Below are 18,300 nucleotides of genomic sequence, written 5' to 3' on the forward strand. Positions count from 1 at the left end.
TTCTCTGAAATTCTCCAACCCCTTCACACCAGCAGGAATTTGTGCTGTCCAAAAAAATGATGTTTGACTGGCAGAATTTTAAATGTTTAGTTTCAAACCTGCCTTTCCATGCTTGTTGAAGATATCCTTTAATTATTATCTCTCCTATTCCTCTTTTTGTGTTTGTAATACAAACATTTTTTTAAATCCTGTCTCCTATTTTCACTCACATCTCGTGTTTGAATCGCTCTTCTCCTTTCAGTCGCCATCTATCTGGGCATCAGAAAGCGTCCGAGCCCCGGACCCCCCGATGCGGCTGGGATGTGAGGGTGCGGAGTCCCCGTGACCCAGCCGAGGTGGTACTAGCACTCCGCGAGGCGGCTCAGGGTTGCGGCTGCCAGGTCCACCTGGCTGGGCCCTTTCTCCTGTCCTGCACCCACGGAGTTGCCGGGGCCCGCGTGGCATTTGAAGCAGAGGTCTGCCAGCTGCCCAGCGGGCTGGGCCAGAGCAGCGGTGTGAGGTTCAAGCGTCTGTGGGGGGCACCTTTAGCCTTTAGAGACATTGCCACCAAAGTGTCAAAGGAGCTGGAACTCTGAGGGTGACAGGGGGTGAGGCAAATTGATGACAAACAGGACAATGATGAATCAGAAAGGAGCATTAGGAGTAACTCTAAAACTATTGCCTCCTCTTCTTCCTGGGATTTGAACTCATCTGATGCAGTTATCCATGTCTCACCTCCATCGGAGATGCTCTTGTTCTGATGCCACCAATCCACGATGGACACAAACATTAGTCAGATAGCAGATAGACCATCAACAGACAAATGAGCTTGGAGCCACCAGTGACCTACCACCCCTGCTTAAAACAATACTCAACCTCTATATTATGTGAGCCCTTGGAGTCAATTATTTTTTTTCTTAACATGTAATGTGATAAGGATGGTGTTGCGAATAATGGAGAGTAATAAGTTGTTGTTGAAATTGTTCCTATTGTAACATATTTGTCATCATTCCTTTTAAAGAGCTGCTATTTAAAGAAATGTTTTAATTTTTGTGTAGTAAGTTTATTTTCTCCACTTTTAAACTAGGCAGTTTGACATCTGATGTCATTCTCAGACGCAGACATAACGTAAGAAGTGAGGACACAGTCTGACCTCTAGCTTCTAGAGGGAGACATGCAGAAATGCAGATTCTTGTGACAAACTGAATGAAGCATCCCAGTTTTCCCTCTTTGACTGCTACCGTTCCTTATTTCCTTAGGTGAGCTGACCAGGGCTGCCTAGTATAACTCTGATAACCTTAGCGTTTATAATTATTCAATATATAGAATATATGGAACAATTTAAATCTAAATGTTAATGAAATACAAAGTAGTATTTATTCTTAAAAATGTTAATTTGTATCACCAACTGGAAAAGAAAAAGATTTCATTGGGTTTTTCTTACTGTATGTACTTGACAGGAGGTTCTAATCTGGGATTTGATGTTTGCTCTGAAGTTTTACTGCCTCAGCACATTTAGTTTTTTATTAAATTCAACCTTTTTTTTCTTCCACATATCATTTGCTTCGCTAAACGCCCAAACTAATATTGGTTTTTTTAACAGCTCGTTCACCCGACTCACAAAAAAACCTAACTGCACAATGCAATCCTGACATATTGCGTAACAGGTTTTCCTAAAATCCATCAAGTCCTAAAATAAAAAAATAACTTGATCTGACATGAAGATTTTTTTTATTTTTTTTTTAAGAAGGCAGCCACACACCTAAATTTTCAATCCTACTAAATCCAGGATTTAGTTTTTTGAAAAATGTCCTTCATTCTCTCACGATAATCACTTGCAGGCATAGTTCATGCTGGTGTAAATGTAGGAGTAGGTCTGTAGTAGCTTGGTAGCACTTTGACATAACAGCATCACGGTCTCCGAACGCCATCACTCTCCTCAACTGTTGTAGTGCAATACAGCCACAAAGCCAAGAATCAAGACTTGAAAAAGCGGTGAGTAAAATCTAATAGGGCTCTTTATTTTTTTAATTTTTTATATTGTCGATGCATTGGTGATGCATTGCAGATTCATGGAGCACTTTTTTGCTTTTTTTTTTTTTTTTTTTAGAGCCAGGACTGCTTTGTACTCTACTGTACTGGCAGAAGGTTGTTGTTTTGTTTATTTGTTATTTGTACTTTTCTTTTGTAAATTTTTTTGGAACTCTCATTGTCTAGCACGTTTAAAGCTTTTGTCCTTTAATTACTATGTTACTATGAGACCAGTTGCAGAAGGGGCTTCAGGTTTCAACAATAAAATGTTGTTTTTTTTTTAAATTCTCTAAAACACTGCTTCCATCATGAAGTGTCACCTTTTCTAGTCTTATCTTTACAAAACTTTGTTAGATCTAACGTCTTCGTTTCGTTCAATGGTGTTTACTTTCCTATCCTTTTTGATAGAAACTAGGCTTTTCTCTCACCATTGCAGGAAGGGATGTTTGACTGTTAATTGGACCTGTCTCATCAAGCCATTGTATAATTTAAGCATGCAACCTCTGCAGTGATGAGGCAGTACTTAGATATGACACTGTGACCTTGAATGACCTTCGGATGAATTGGATTCTTGAATTCTCCTCAGTTAGTCAACATATTAAACATGTATTGACTTTGACAGCTGCAGAATTAAAAAGTTGCTTTGCTTGAAATGATAAAGATTCTAAAGCATCTAACATGTAATCGCTGACATCAAACTGAACCCTGAACTCAAAGGAAAAGTCGCCCGAGCAGATATCCGGTTTGCAGAAATATTTTCACTGGTTTTATCCACTTTTGTCAGAAGCTGAAGCTCTAATTTAGGATGTGTGTGTACACAACTGGGTCTTACTGTCTGAACCTCTTCTGTAGATACAGCTAGTGCCATGCTAAGGTTACAGTTTTGTGTTTTTGAAGCCATCGCTGTAACAAACAAATTACGGGCTGAAATTACAGAATTGTTTGACCTGCAATCCTGCATGTCTCCTGAGAATTAATGTGTGACACAAAAATAAAGACTTTCAAACTTGGTCTTTTTGGTTTTCTCAGATTTGGAAATCATGTGAAGATTCCACTGCATTTTCTTTTTTAATATATGCCAAGTGTCATTCTGGGATAAAAGAATGAATCTTGAAAATATCTTCAACCAAAAAAAAAGAGAAAAAGACATTTTGAATGTCACATGGGGCATAATTTAATTGTCTGGTTATATTTTACAATCAAAAAATACATATTTTGAATTGTGTACAACAATGACCAGGCAAGGCTTGGTTTGATCCCAGGATGTTACGTAGAAATGGTGGAGAGGGCTGGTTAAAGTGACAGAAAATTAAAAGAACCAAAACATAGCAGATAGGATTTCAGATACTTAAGGGGGGGGGGTGAGGAAGGTGGAGTGTCTTCTTGAAAGGAAGAAGCAAGTGTTGAATTGGCAGATCATTTTACAAGGCAAACCATATGGTTTCATATAAAAAAAAACATTTGCTGTGCCTGTCTGCTTTACTTCTGGGCTGGGATCATTCCATCGATGGATTCTCCCTTTTCAAGCTTCTTTTCCATTTCAACCATCAGCTTGACACCATCAACCACCAGCTGGACCTGCTCCACCTCGGAGGAGCCGAGACGGTCAGCGTTGGAGATGTCAAACACGCCACCCACTGAGGCTGTGTCCACACCACCTGGGTTAAAAAAAAAAGGACAAAAAGGTTAATTTTTGAGAATGTTTTGGGATTTCTTTGATTATTACAGCACTAACAAGATAAGGAACGTTAAGAGTTGTTGTGGTACCTGTGCCACGTTTCTGCAGACGCAGTCTGGTCAGGATTTCCTCAAACTTGGGTTGAGTGCTCAGCTTGGGCAGCTTGACGTGCACGCCACCACGCAGGCCTGTTCCGAGGTTGGAGGGGCAAGTCAGGATATATCCCAGATGCTCGTTCCACATGAAACCGTGGTTGTGCTTCTTGAAGATCGCCTCAATCTGGCAAAGGAAATGCCAGGTAAGGTATACAGGTGACATTCAGTTAAAATAAATGTGCAACTCCTGTATCAATGTGCCAAAGTATATCGTGATGGCGATATGTGTAGCACCTTCTGCAGGCCGACGCAGAAGCGCCTGAAGACCTCCTTCATGTTGCCACCCTTCTGCATGGAGATGACGCGCAGGTGGTCCTCCTCATTCACCCAGACCAGGAAGGACTTGTTGTCGTTGTGCCTGGAGGAATAAAGAGAAAACACATTTCCAGTCAACTTAGTGTCAAGACCCAATCTTTACAAGCCAATGTTTTAAAACTACAGTGTTGATATTATAAAAGAGGGGAAATTTTGTCTGTTTTGTCATGGTGGGGGGGGGGGCATTGAATTGAACCACACAACAACCTTTGTTGGTCATAAACTAGGAGAGTCCCAGTCAAACTTTAACTGCAGTGATTGATTTTTTTCATTTCCCATCTGTCTCTCTCACCAGATGCCTCTGCCATCGGGCCAGTCGCGGGCCATGCCAGCGCAGGTCAGCAGGGGGGATACGGGCTTGTCAAACAGGAAGTGGTCAGCGATCAGCTGCTCCTGCTCTGCATCGGTCATGCCTGTCAGGGGGTAATACTTACCCTTGAACTCACCGTCCAGGCTGGCCAGAGCTGAAACAAAGGAAGAGGGTCGTGTCTCTCAAAACGGTAAAAATACTTGGATCAGGTCAAGTTGGATGGTTGTATTTGTTTGTAGAAGTTCACCCTCAATGGACAGCTTCTCAATGGCTCTGCGCTCTCCACGGCTGTTGTGGGGAGGCAGGGTGAATCCCTTGATGCTGCGGCCAGTACGAACACGGCTGGACAGCACATAGTTGGGGTCAAGGTCATCACCACCCTAAGACAGAAAAGGCTTGTTTTTAAGTCTGGAAACTACATTTTTCCATCTAGACCTGAATCATCCAATTGTTCAGCTGGTGTTGAGCCTGCCAGTGGCAAATTCTACTGCATCCGAACGTCTCACCTTCAGGTTCTCGAAGTTCAGGTCGGTCTTGTGCTTGTCAGTAGGCTTGTATCCACCATGACGGTCGGAGATGACGGGGTCCAACAGATCCTTGAAGGCCTCGTACGACTCCTCATCACCAGCAACACAGCCCACGGTCATAATAAAGGGATGACCTTGAAAACAAAGGGGAGGTTGAGAATTCTGGAAGTTCTTGCTGGTTGCTGGAATCCGCTGTACGAGTGGGGCATTCTGCTGGTGTGGAGAGTGACACCTGAGACATTATCATGTCAGAATGTTCTCAAACAGTGATGGAACGGTGCTGATATGGGTACTCACCGGGGTTGTCTACACCAGTTTGGATGACGTCATCCACGGTGAAGCCGCTGGGGGTGGACTTTCCCCTCAGCTTGCCATAGATCTCCTTGGTCAGCACCTACAGCCGAGGACAGGTCAGCGAAGCTTGGTAAATACACGGCAGCTCCACACTTTTGTTCATGCGCGACAGTGATTTCTCTTTCACGGAATAGTTTTCTTCAAAAGAAAATGGAAGGTTCTAAACCTTGGCCATGTGGTTGTTGTGCTGGGAGAGATCGGGGAACTCCTCGTCGACAGCGAACTTCATCTTGTAGTCGTTGTGGCAGTTCTTTGCCATGGCTGCAGTTATTATTCTGCCTGAGATGAGAAAACAGAAAAGAAGACCTGTTGTTTCTTTGCATTTCCATCCCAGACTCGTCTACGTCAACAGCTAAGATCATAAATCTAAAAACTCCTTTATACCGTTTTCCTTTTCAGGCATTCTTTCCAGCATCTTGTCTATGAATATTCTGGTGAGGAGGAGACACCTTCTTATCATATCTGGCTCCCTTTATTTTTCCCGTCTTTACACAAACTCTCTGCCCGCTGTGCTGTCAACACACTTGTCTCTCAGTTTTTCTGCCTGTCCATCTGTCTCACCACCTGTCTCACTCATCACAGTACAGATTATTAATAGGCTGCTCTGCCTTGTGCCTCAACTCCTCACATCCCAGCACAGATCTACAGTTTCCAGTATATGAAATCGAATGGTTCCCTTTTCTTCGTTTTGCCTCAGGCGTTTGGATTGTGTTTCTATATGTACAAAACCTGGCAAACAGATTTTGTTTTGTAACGTTTTGGAACCGTGTGAGCCTCCAATCTGAACAGGTGTAGCTGTACAAAAGAAAGAACTGGGTGTTATTTCACTGCTGTTGTGTGGAGCTTTTTAAACGCAATATGTCTGCACCAGAGGTAGAAAAAACAAAGCAAACAAAAGAAAATTGTATTACAATTTACATAGAATTTAATTTACATGAGCATTTTCTGCTCATGTCGGGCAAGAGCTGATGATCACAACTGGATATGAGGTCATATAATTAGGTTTTTAATGCTATCAGTAGTCAGATTATGATTAGAGTGTCATATTAGTACCTCCAGAGTCGTATAATATACCCAAAGCCTTAATAAAAATAGACAAATATTCTCCATCAGACTCCAGGCGGTCAGGCCCTCACATATTTAGTTTAATATCTTTCAGGCAGGAACTAAAATATTTGCAAAAGATCTGCAAAAAGTCTCACTTCCTTTTTTTTTTTTTTTTACCTGTTTAGGAGAAAGGAAAGAAGTAACAGAGCCCGGGATCAGATCCTGTCCACCAAATGTAGGGGTTGCCCAACTCTGTCAGCTGATGGACTTAAGCATTTATACTCAGACATCCGACTCTATTGGCAGGCTGGAACCGAGGTCCCTCCATTTCATTGGTCACGGGAGGTCGTCTCTGCCTGCGTGTTTGTAAAAGGCAAGAACGAGCTGCACACAACACTTGGGTTGACAGACAAGGCAACAGCTGCAGCCGCATGGACCAACTTTCCATCCTCCAGAACAGGCCTCCAGGACAGTCGCACACTGGAGGTTACAGAAGCACATGCATACTTTCACACATTTGTCTAATGCATCTGTCATTACTGCTCTGGGGGGAGATTTCAAGTCTCGGCTTTGGGCAAATTTTCATTTTTGTTTCACTTCATATCCGTGCCACGATAGAAATAAAGAAATCTTTGATTAATTATGAATTTGCATTGATTTTAGGTTATTTTATTGATATTCTTGAAATTCCTCAGAATTACAAGAATTTTTATGTGCTAATATCTACGGTGCCTTGGACACGCCCTTGTAATTGGAGAAATTACATCACCTTCATCATTCAAGCTGGTTTCCTCTGCATGTGACGTATTTCTTCTTAACCACCAGCTTACCAATAGGACACTTCTGAATGTGTGTGCAGGACAAGTGTTACTTCCTGTGTGGAATGTCTAGCAGTGATGCATAATGACAGGTTGTTCAGCTTGTGGGGTGAAGGAGAAATGGCCGCAGAATACCTATAAAGGCCCCTATGTTTGAAAAGATAGCAGTGTCTAAAAATATCATTTCAACAAGAGCTGCACTGTTTTCAGACTTTATCTCATTTTCTATACTCCCCAAAGTGTTTTCTTTCCATATATTAGAGCCCCTCCCTGTATAAGAGCAAGCTTCATTACTCTTCATTTGTAATGTGATAGACCTTGGTAATGTGCCTACAGACACATACTAAAGCCCACACACCCCATGTGGCAAAGCAGAAGTCGTCAGGTGGGGTTATAAGGGAAAAGGGGGCGCAGACAACAGCTCATATGACAAAAACCTCAACAACTTCAAGCTAATAAATACAATTCATCAATATAGAATGGTAAAATACAGCAAAAATCACTGTTGTGTCTGTAAATGTGTGCAGACAATAAGGATTTTGTATGATCTCATGGGGAAAGGTGAAGGATATGCTGAAAGGGCATCTAATAAAGGCCTTCCTGTGTCACACAGCAATGTCCATGTGTCACTTCTGTATAAATGTGTATAATTACAGATATTGTGGAAGATTAGGGACACGCGATGCATTCATTGGTCCTGCCGCTGTAGATCTCCGCCATGACAACAAAGGCACCGCGTCAGTGTGCAGAGCTGCAGGAAGTAGACGCTGGAGTCCCTAATGTTGCTGAATCAGCTCGTGGGCGCTGTCTCTTAAAGTGGATGTGGCAGCAACATATTAATGTGGCAAACGGGGCTCTTTTATCACCATTTTTTTTTCTTTTCTTTTAACTCCTCCTAAATCTCAACTTTGCAGGTTTATCCTGAATTCTAAAGTAGATCTGAATGAAATAGATTTGATTATGTTCCTGAATTTTGCGGATGCCTGTGGAGTCCAGGGCTGCGAGCATTTAGACTGTCACTTTGAGTCTCTGCTTCTTCGCTCTAAATCTATGCCGCCTCTCCAGTTTCACAGCAGTGGCCCGACCGTCCGGACGCGGCTTTCCAAATTAGCTCCTGTTGCTGCATGTTTCTTACTACTGTGAACACGCTCATATACGAGAACACATGTAAACACTGTAAACATACTGTCAGACTGTGTCTCAGCCATTCACTTGTGGAGACGCTTAAATTCTAACGGAGAGTGTAAAAGCATTTCCCTTCACATGTTTCATCACAAGTCAGCGCTCCGGGGTGTGTGTGTGTGTGTGTGTGCTGCAGTCTCCCCTTCACATTCAGACCAGTAAGTTCTGTTGACCGTATGCCAGAATGGCACACATCCAGCTTCTTAGTTTAGATTGTCATCCTATCTGCGTGGACCAACCTCACGCACACACCCATACCACCACCCCCACTCGGTCCCCAAACCCCTCAGCTGCCCCAGGGGTATGGGCATCAAGGGCAGTTATGTAACTACTAACAGTGTCAAAAGATTGCTGGTGCAACTTCTGTGTGCATGCGCCTCACCAGTTCACACATACAGATGTGAACAGGTGATGCAAACCACTGTATTAACTGTATTTAATCAACGGTGTTTTTTTCCCCTCTTTTATGCCTCACCTGAAATAACTGTGATAAATGCAACATTTATGTGGAGGACACTTTGAGCTGCTCTTTTCCACATCCCATTGCCCATCTTATATCTCAGTTTTGTCATATTTTATTTACAGATCCTGCAGAAGCCTGGTTACAACTCACTTTTCCGCCTTCCTGGTTTGAACTGGTGTGCAGTCCAATGGTGAATGTGTTTTGAAAACTAAGGGTGATTTGTGGATCGTTGTCACACATTTTGTATGTGGGTGTTGCCAAGAAGCAACTGGCACTCGACCACTAAAAGCTCCTGCTGACGCACATTTGCGATGCTTCTATCTATGGTTCTGTTATTGCTCTGTAATTTATTCTTGTGTTTCCTGTCCTGTGATGAAATGGAGTGATAGAAAACTAGTCTGTGGGTAACTCTGGGCTATTTTATCCCTGTTTTCAATAAGAAGGATCAATGGAGGGTATGCAAGCCTTTGTCTACTCTAACACACTTTGGTGGGGCGGCTAGCTGCCTTTATTTTAATTTTACAGGTATAAACTCATCAAAGAAAGGCTCTGGCTGGTATCAAGTGTGCAGCCTACTCGTGCTCGCCTGTTGTAGGTCAAATATTTTGGTGGCGATAAAGGATTAAATAGATGAGTGGCGTCTACTCTCAAGTTCAGCGCAGATTTTTTAAAAATTCATTCTAATTATTATTACGGGAAGTAGAAGCGAGCGTCGAGGGTGGACGGTGGACCCATCCAATGATGGTTGAGCTCTGCTTCTTGGCCTGTACGGCGTACATTTCACACGTCTGTGTCTCCAACCAGAGAGCAGAGGTGTGAACAGTCTGTGTTGGGGTGGGTGGAGAGACGTTGTCATTAATGTTTCTTGGGGTTTTTTTTTGTTGTTTTGGTTTTTTTGGGTTGGTTTTACAAGTCAGCGAGTCCTGAGGGTGTTTTGTGAGGGGGAGGGCAGCGTTCTGACGCCGAAATGTGATCTGTTCAATTTGTAAGGGGAAGGGGTGAAGCGAGGGGTGAAGTGCGAAGGTCTATCTTTAGTGGTCCTCAGCGCGCAGCTCCTCAACTCTCCGGTACCAGTTCCAATGATTGAATTGCATTGACTCAGCTGTCTGCCCCACAGTCCAGCCCTTCATTCATTCATCGACTACATTCATCCACACTTTTAAAATCATTTCTATCTGGTCTACATCTGACTTGTGACAGTAAAAGGTTAAATATCAAACACATTAATGTGACCACAACAGAAATGTGCAGGCCTGCACTCCACATTAAAGCCAGGATTGTAAAGTCTGATCACACCGAGCATCTGACAGGCACAGCAGCATCAATGTCCCACAGCGCTTCCCAGACTGATCGAAAATATTTATAATATTACTCTGGGTCACTTGCTAATGAGTAAATAATACTGCATTAATACAGGGACTTGGCAGCTATTAAGGAGGTTAGTGGGAATCTTGGGGGGATTTAGAGGGCTGCGTTGATTTAACAAAGCTTATCGTTCCGGCCTGCAGCCTAAACACGACCAAAACTCTAAACTGTCATAATCTGAGCAAACATTTATTACATTCCAGGAAAGCGAGCAAATCCAGTATTAATTAAACAATGCGGTTCACCGCGGCTTTAAAGCGTGTTCTATTTTTGCAGCAAGGTTAAAGGTTGAGGATAGAGTGACCTACGACCCTCAAAGCTTTATGACGAGGACATGTTGGGCTGTGGAGCTCAGTGACACTGGCTCAAATCCCAAGTAAAAAAACATTTTTTTTACAATAACTGCAGAAGTTTCAGGGACCATTATTAGTATTTATTTTACCTTGACCGCTATTTCGCCCGTGGTGTTGGGGTGGGGGATGGGGTGGGGGAGGCTGGAGCCTATCCCAGCTGCATGCTGGAGAAGGCAGGGAACACCCTCGGACGAGTCGCCTGCTCGTCACATGGGCCCTATCGGAGCATTTGGGGGTTCGGGACCTACTCAGTGGGACAGCACAGCCCCACAGGCCATCTGTTCAGTAACATCAGCGTCCATCACTGCCCCTCTACTCTGCCTCCTCTGTCAATGACAGGTCCAAATCAAATCAAGGCTGCTGTTCTGACTCCCTTCTGCCAGTGCGTGGTAGGTCTCGGCCATCTTTGATCAAATAAACTCTAGCGATGCAGCAACGAGCGGTCGTCACCTTGACTGTCTCCAGTTGGAATGATGCATCAATAAAGGTCCATTAGAATAAGTGATGTAACTCTCATCATCCTAATCTAATGATCTTCAATGATTTATTCAAAATACTAGCATTCAGTGTATCAATTATATTTTAAGATGCCAACCCAGAGAAATGTGTGAATAATGCTTGACCTGCTCGGATTTGATGGATGATTATTATGCAAGAACCTCTGATCACTGATTTCAGTATGTCCATATTGCTGTGTGTGTGTGTGTGTGTGTGTGTGTGTGTGTGTGTGTGTGTGTGTGTGTGTGTGGTGGGCTGCAGGATATGTGATCTTAAACCCTTAAATGGGTAACTGGGTAAGCTCTCCCTCCTCAGTCGCTCTCGTCTACCTGACAGCTAAGACACCCACCAGCCTGCTCATGTAACTCTCTCCCTCTCTCACGCACACACACACACACACACACACGTGACATACGTATACTGCTAAATATAATTAAATGGAAGAAATCAAGTGTTATCCTGAACATTTTAAATTTGTACAGGATCGTTCAAAACAATTAAGGGAACAATTTGTTCCTTTACTCGCTGAGTTACAACCCACCCCCACCACCAGTTCTCTGCTGTAACTCTGATATATACCGACTCTGCCAGAATGAACGGATACGTGGAAGAGCGCCACCTACAGATTATCCAATAAACCACAGTCTATGAAAACGCGATTGCACAGATGAAATTCTATTTGTCTAACATATTTTTATGACTAGAACTTGATTTGCCTCTGGATTTTTTTTCTTCTTTTTGAAACAGTATTTCAAGAGGATTTGGGGTTATTTAGTTAAGGTAAAAACGTTTAAGACTTGATATTTATTTTTGACCGATTTTATGTTAATCCGCAGGGCTGCAGCAGTGACTGCTTAAATCTTAATGCAACGCAAGTTGATTATTTTCTTGCTTTGTTCCTCCAGCGGATTAACTGACATTAATAACACGGGCGGCGCGGATCTGACTGGAATAATCTACCATCTGGGAAATGAAAGCATTTGTACACCAGACAATAGCACGAAAGGAATGGAACTAAAACACACAATAACCTCCTATAGTTAACGCGCGCATGAGCTGTGCTAAATTCAATGACAGAATTTTGAATTAGTCGGGTCATCTTTCCGACAGATGGGTGTCCTTGTCTCGGGTTCAGAACACGCATCAACCCCAGAGTCTGCACAGAACAGCGACGGAGCAGGGCCACTGCCTGTGCCGCGGTGCATGGTGGGAAATATGGCAGCAGGTAAGCCGCTCTGCTGCGTCAAGCTACGCAAACTTTTAGAGAAAAGTGCAGGAAATGCATCACGCTGCCTTCAGAATATAACAAAGGTCTTTTAAAAAATACACATATATGAATAGCCCGCATATGATTGGTCATTCATACCTACTGAAATGTACATTATTATTGGGTTGTTGTTGTTTTTTTGTTTTGTTTTTTTACAGTGGCGGCTTCTTTCACCAAGCAATTATATTTTCCAGGTACAAATTGATGAAAAGTAATCGTCAGTTTACACTGTGATCCTCAATTCTTGCATCTGAATTAATATCTGCTGAACTTTGTTAGAATCTCAAAGTCGTCGAGGTTATTGTGTTTGGACGTAATTGCGGTAGGACCAAAGTGTTGCCTGATAACAAATGTTAAAAATAAAATAAAATTGTTTCATTGTCGACTTTATAATATTGGAAAACGTTGCATTGTCCACATATATCGATACAAGTATTTGCTGAATAATCTAAAATCAAGTAGCAGCTAAATTATAAGGAAAAGGCATTAATAATAGCGTGAATGACCGCGGCGATGGATCTTTATTTTGGAGGTCTAAACCGGAACCGGAATCAAACCACTAATGTCGCCTTTATAGCTACTGAACGTGTGTTGCAGGAGGAGCTGAGAAGGTTGCAGGTGAATCTCTTAAAGCTTCTCATTTTCATCGCCACGCCCGTTCTGCGTGAGAAACAAAAACACTGACCGCAAACGGTTGGCTGCGTACGAAAAGTCATCATAACTGCGAAAATGGGAAAATATTAACTCGGCTCGGACAACAACACGAAACCACGCTGCCCGGGGAAGACTTAGCAGGTAGGCTATAAATAACTTTTTGGGCGTCTCTGACGTGAAGCCGTCGTTTGTTTATGTTTGGATGATTCTTCTGCGTAAATATCGACCACTGAAATATCGAAGCACTTTCTCTGCTTGGTGGTTTTACCAAACTCAAGAGTAACGTGTGCAGTTGGCTTAATTAAGCAAACGTGGTGAAACTAATGGAGCTTTAAAAGTCATTAAACCGACGCGAGGCGCCGCCCACAGCAAACAGTCTGAAACTGTTTAACTCCGAAAAGGGTTCAATATTAATGTTTTAAAGGATTCTGGAATGCTTTAGAATAATTTACTCTTCACCAAGTGCTGAAGAGCTGATATCCAGTACATATATTTGTGCCTTTCTTGTGTATTTGGTTACACTCCAAATGGCATCTTCATAGATGTTTGTTATTTACTGTTTATGTACTGTTTATGTATTTATAATGACCTCTTGTGTTCCCGGGTCAGATCATTCTAAACAGAGGTACCTCAGAGCGGATGCCATGTTTTCGGCAGAGGAAATTCTGTGCAGTACGCAGCAGGTGATTGCAGGGCTGGAGGCGCTGAGAGGAGAAAACTGCAGCCTCCTGGAGAACCTGCAGCAGCCAGAGGAGAACCTGCAGACGTTGGAGCACGGCAGCGTGAAACAGGAAAAATGTGGCATCATCCGTCAATCCCTGGAGAGGATAGAGCTGGGGCTGAGTGAGGCGCAGGTACTGTGCATAATCCAGACAAAGAGCCATTTCCTGCATGTTTAGGGGTGATGTTTAAGCATTTCCCAAACTAACATAAGTATATCATTAGTGGGTCCTTGTGCACAAAGATTTAGTTGTGTGTTTGTCTTTCATCCAGGTGATGTTGGCATTGTCAGCACATTTGGGTTCACTGGAGGCAGAGAAACAGAAGTTGCGTGCTCAGGTGAATATCTCCCAGACCCAGACGAGAGATAAAAACTCCATTTTTCCTGCCCTCCGCTCCTCCGCCCTGACGTTTTCTCCTCGTTTCATTCGCAGGTACGTCGTCTGTGTCAGGAGAACCAGTGGTTGAGAGACGAGCTGGCCGGTGCACAGCAGCGCCTCCAAGACAAGGAGCAGGAGGTGGTAACGCTGGAGGAGCAGAACAAACACCTGCAGTTCATGTCCTCCATTAGGAAATATGATGTGGAGGAGCCACAGACGGTGAGATCCAAACCGGAGTAAACGTAGCGTTTTAGTTTTTGAAAAAATCTTGATGGCACCGACCTGAGTGAAACATGAACCTGAGCCGAAGGAAACCTGTGGTAGGCTTGTGTTTTACCTGTAGCAGAGATAGATTACAGCCCACAGCAGAGGGCAAACAGCGAAACAGGTTCTTTAAGCCAGAGCTATTGTATGTCTTTACATCCAGGGGGCCAATGAATGTCGCAACCTACTGAGCTGTACACAGCTCACATACGTACAACGGCCTCATTTAGTTGTTATTGTTCTTATTTTTTCCACTGCAGGATGTCAAAAATGCATCTTCCACCAAGGAGTCTCTGGATGACCTTTTCCCTACTGAGGATGAGGAACAGTCTCAGAGTAAGACTGCTGCACCTGCCTTTCCCCATCTTAAATATATTCTAGGAGTGTACAGAGTGTTTTCACTCATGCATTACGTCTCCAAATAAATGGAGGTGGAACTATATTCTTCAAAATTCTAATATGTTGAAAACGTTCCCCCGTTATGGGCAGGTCTTTGGGGCTGTGAAGGGTCACGAAAAGTAGCACGAGTCCAATATGAGGAAGTCTTAGTCTGGACCATGTTCAAGCTGGCATCTGTGTCCTCAAAACTTTGAGTTGTGACGTTCGTTCTGCTCAGTGTCCCAGCAACATCACAGCAGTGCAGCTGCTGCAGCGCAGCAAGGTGGCTATGAGATTCCAGCCCGCCTCCGGACGCTCCACAACCTGGTCATCCAGTACGCCTCCCAGGGAAGATATGAGGTTGCTGTTCCGCTCTGCAAACAGGTGAAAGGGTGGTCGTGGAAAACCGCAACAAATATCTCCACCCGCTCCAGTTACTTCTCACATGAACCTGTTTTGTCGCCATTGCGCTGCTTATCAACATGTTAGGAGGTAGAAAGTATTCAAAAGGGTTTAAGAGATAACACTGTACATGTCTCAACAGGCCTTGGAAGACCTGGAGAAGTCCTCAGGCCACAATCATCCAGATGTGGCCACCATGCTAAATATATTAGCCCTGGTTTACAGGTGAGGCTGCGTTTCTCTTACACGATGGCGGATTTTGATCATGATTCACAGAACAGAATAAATGGTTTTATTCAAACAACCCAACACTCAGGCTTTGATGCTGCATGGTAAATGTTCCCTCTGTAGAGACCAGAACAAGTACAAAGAAGCAGCTAATCTGTTGAATGATGCACTGGAGATCAGGGAAAAGACTCTTGGAATGGACCATCCCGCTGTAAGTTGGGTTTTTTTAACGCATCAAGTCCAGTGAGGTGTGATGAGACGGTGTGGGTTTGAATTCTTTGGCCACATTTGTGCAGGTGGCAGCAACACTTAACAACCTGGCAGTGCTCTATGGGAAGAGAGGAAAATACAAAGAAGCAGAGCCACTTTGTAAAAGAGCTCTGGAGATCAGAGAGAAGGTGAGAAAATGTTGCCGTTATAAAACCGAAAGACCAGAACATTTGTTGCCCTTTCTGCTCTTGAGCAAATGTAACGATGAGCATCATAAACCAGCTGATGCGTACATGTTGTTTATTGAGTTACACAGTAGATGGGAGTGAGGGTGATGTTTCAGGACGTTGTGTGTGTGATCATCTCCAGGTTCTGGGAACAGACCACCCAGATGTAGCCAAGCAGCTGAACAACCTGGCTCTGCTCTGTCAGAACCAGGGGAAGTACCAGGAGGTGGAACGCTACTACGAACGAGCTCTGCACATCTACCAGAACAGACTGGGACCAGATGATGCCAATGTGGCCAAGACCAAGAACAACCTAGTCAGACCAAGTCTTGAGTTTTCTTGTTATTACGTCGATAGTTAACACCCCCCAGTTCTGAATCTGGACCAGTGCTCTTATTCTCAACAGGACAGTGTTTTTCTAAACCATCTTTTACCTGCTCTGTCTCTCAGGCTTCCTGTTATCTTAAGCAGGGAAAATACAGACAAGCCGAAGCTCTTTACAAGGATATCCTCACCCGAGCACACGAGAAGGAGTTTGGATCAGTAGAAGGTATAAAATGGTAGCGTTTGGTCCGGTCCTTGACCTCTGGTTTCAGGTGACAACAGCTTCACGTGCTGCCTGTCTCCGGTCCAGGGGAAGGTCGTCCCAGCTGGTCTGGCGCTGAGGACGCCAGCTCAGGACACGAGGGACTCAATAACCTGAAGCGCAGCGGCTCCTTCACCAAACTCAGGGAGTCGATACGCAGAAGCAGTGAGAAACTGGTGCGGAAGCTGAGAGGAGTCGACATGGAAGAAATGAGTCCAAGGAATGCTGGGTAAAGCCGCTGACCACACGCCGGCGTCGGCCGCCCTGGACCCCAGTACGTTATGTTGCTGTTGCTTTATTTTCAGGATGAAGAGGGCAAATTCTCTTAATGTGTTGAATGTTGGAGGGAGAGAGAAACAGGACAGTGTCCAGGTAAGAAGGCTGCTCCATGATCGTCTGCTGGCTCTAAACTGGTAGAATCGGCCTCACTGGTTACCCCCGTTACTGTGTTTGTCTGGTTCCTCAGCCAAGCCGTTTGGCAGACATCCGAGGCCTAAGCTCCAGCACGCAGAGCCTGACCAGACGAGGTTCGCTGGGCGGGAGCAGCTAATTCATCCAGATAAGACACCCAGAAGGTTGTTTTTACACCAGCTTTTGCTTTTTAATCGTGAGCCCGACCAAAGATACGACAACCGACCAGGTAAATGAACTCTGCTGTTAGCTTAGCTAAGAAGACTTTAAAACTTTTAAAATCTGGCCATATCCTGTCAAAGAGAACCTTCAGAGATGGAGAACACAAACAGTATAAAGAAAACATCATAACTCACTTTTCCTGCCCAGTGGAACAGACTAATTGCACAGGAAGCAGAAGAATCATTAATCATTCTGTTAAAGTTTTAATATTTCTATAAGTATTTGAATGTGGACAGCAGCATTCTGCTGTCTGCTATCGTGGGTTGCTGGACCTTCTTTTGGGGATGAGGATGTTCTCAATATTTACTATTTTCCCTATGAAACATGTTTGATAGAAGCCCTAATGTTCTGAGCAGCTCTGGGATGTTGAGTTTAGATTGATCACTCTAAAAGGGAAAATGAGAGGATCTGATCCGATCTGATCCAACGCAGTGAACTACAGTGTCCATGCACAATAAGCTTGGCCAGGACACCCCAGGTTATTATAGTCCTATAGATTAAGCATATGGCATTATTATTGTCATAACTATAGTTGTAGTTTCATAGTTCTTGCTTCAAGCATCATTCCAACCTTTTCTAGCATGATGGATGACAGGGGTCAGACACAATATCAACTTATTTCATTTTACAGAATTGGGGGTATTTTCCTCTGTAGAATCTGTTTAATCAAGAAAAGCTAATTGCACAGCAATAAGTACTAAACCAAAGAGTCTGGAGTTGAGAATCCAAATCTGGCAGGTAACTCCGGTTAAACTGCACAGCGACTTTCATTTAAAAATGAAGCCGAGGGAATATTGAGCTTCGCAGCCTCTGCATCCAGCGGGAATTACGTGAGAATTTCATGTAGTTTTGCTTATTCACTGAAATGCCTGTAAGAATATAACGGTCATCATTCTGTGTTGACCTGTGGTTTTATCTGCACTATAGGTTACTTGAACTGCATACTTCTAACATGCTGATACATTTTAACTTCAAACCACGCTCGTGGGTTCAACTCTGCAAATGTTCCAGACTATTTTTCAACGTGATATTTATTTCCAGTGTAGGACAACCAATTGTACTTTACCAAGGTAGAAGATGTGTTAAGTGTTGACATTTGTACTTTTGGTAGACACACTGTTTGTTACAAAATGGGATATTGTATGTAGATTTGTATTTTTCATGTATTTATAAAATATCAAATAAATTTCAATAAGGAAAGGTTGGAGCTGTCTGACAAATTGCCTTTGTGCTTCCAAAGGAAAGACTTTTTCCAAACTCTACTGTTCAAAATACT

The 18,300-nt window shown here is 43.4% G+C and overlaps 3 protein-coding genes across 6 annotated transcripts in view; 2 read left to right on the top strand and 1 right to left on the bottom strand.

The window, feature by feature from the left end:
* mark4b (MAP/microtubule affinity-regulating kinase 4b) overlaps positions 1 to 3,328 on the top strand; it is a 25,055-nt gene extending 21,727 nt beyond the window's left edge. Inside the window, exon 18 of one of the 2 annotated variants that reach the window (XM_029843480.1) lies at positions 242 to 437. In XM_029843480.1, coding sequence (XP_029699340.1) covers positions 242 to 306 — 65 coding nt within the window. In that variant the 3' untranslated portion in view covers positions 307 to 437. Of the gene's footprint in view, positions 1 to 241 lie in introns of both variants that reach the window. The other variant, XM_011608709.2, reaches the window with a different exon arrangement.
* On the bottom strand, positions 3,160 to 6,728 carry ckmb (creatine kinase, muscle b). Its single transcript, XM_003968695.3, has 9 exons — positions 6,574 to 6,728; positions 5,516 to 5,628; positions 5,293 to 5,389; positions 4,975 to 5,129; positions 4,716 to 4,848; positions 4,451 to 4,622; positions 4,078 to 4,201; positions 3,778 to 3,967; positions 3,160 to 3,668 (listed from the first exon to the last, which is right to left on the bottom strand). The coding sequence occupies exons 2-9, from the start codon at positions 5,606 to 5,608 to the stop codon at positions 3,490 to 3,492; spliced, it is 1,143 nt and encodes a 380-aa protein (XP_003968744.1). The 5' UTR covers positions 5,609 to 5,628; positions 6,574 to 6,728; the 3' UTR covers positions 3,160 to 3,489.
* A 6,172-nt stretch (positions 6,729 to 12,900) lies between these two features.
* Positions 12,901 to 18,228, top strand: klc3 (kinesin light chain 3). Of its 3 annotated transcripts, XR_964916.2 has the most exons (15): positions 12,901 to 13,137; positions 13,601 to 13,850; positions 13,990 to 14,055; positions 14,151 to 14,315; positions 14,621 to 14,696; positions 14,977 to 15,122; positions 15,283 to 15,365; positions 15,492 to 15,579; positions 15,665 to 15,766; positions 15,948 to 16,121; positions 16,256 to 16,355; positions 16,440 to 16,620; positions 16,697 to 16,763; positions 16,858 to 17,031; positions 17,952 to 18,228. XR_964916.2 is itself a non-coding variant. In XM_011608710.2 (14 exons), the coding sequence occupies exons 2-14, from the start codon at positions 13,641 to 13,643 to the stop codon at positions 16,939 to 16,941; spliced, it is 1,542 nt and encodes a 513-aa protein (XP_011607012.2). In that variant the 5' UTR covers positions 12,901 to 13,137; positions 13,601 to 13,640; the 3' UTR covers positions 16,942 to 18,228. The 3 variants fall into 3 exon arrangements, 2 of the variants coding, with proteins under 2 accessions (XP_011607012.2, XP_011607013.2); XM_011608710.2 differs by having other exon boundaries at positions 16,858 to 18,228; XM_011608711.2 differs by having other exon boundaries at positions 13,606 to 13,850; positions 16,858 to 18,228.
* The last annotated feature ends 72 nt before the right edge of the window (positions 18,229 to 18,300 follow it).

This window comes from Takifugu rubripes, chromosome 11 (genome assembly GCF_901000725.2).
Source record: "Takifugu rubripes chromosome 11, fTakRub1.2, whole genome shotgun sequence".
NCBI lineage: Eukaryota > Metazoa > Chordata > Actinopteri > Tetraodontiformes > Tetraodontidae > Takifugu > Takifugu rubripes.

Bases quoted from the DNA above. Each gene is read 5' to 3' on its own strand.
- ckmb (XM_003968695.3), bottom strand. From the start codon at position 5,608: ATGGCAAAGAACTGCCACAACGACTACAAGATGAAGTTCGCTGTCGAC. The intron at 5,390-5,515 runs GTTTAGAACCTT...CCTCGGCTGTAG, and splicing joins ACAACAACCACATGGCCAAG to GTGCTGACCAAGGAGATCTA. The intron at 4,849-4,974 runs GTGAGACGTTCG...TTTCTGTCTTAG, and splicing joins TGAACTTCGAGAACCTGAAG to GGTGGTGATGACCTTGACCC.
- klc3 (XM_011608710.2), top strand. From the start codon at position 13,641: ATGTTTTCGGCAGAGGAAATTCTGTGCAGTACGCAGCAGGTGATTGCA. The intron at 15,580-15,664 runs GTAAGTTGGGTT...ACATTTGTGCAG, and splicing joins TTGGAATGGACCATCCCGCT to GTGGCAGCAACACTTAACAA. The intron at 16,356-16,439 runs GTATAAAATGGT...TCTCCGGTCCAG, and splicing joins GGAGTTTGGATCAGTAGAAG to GGGAAGGTCGTCCCAGCTGG.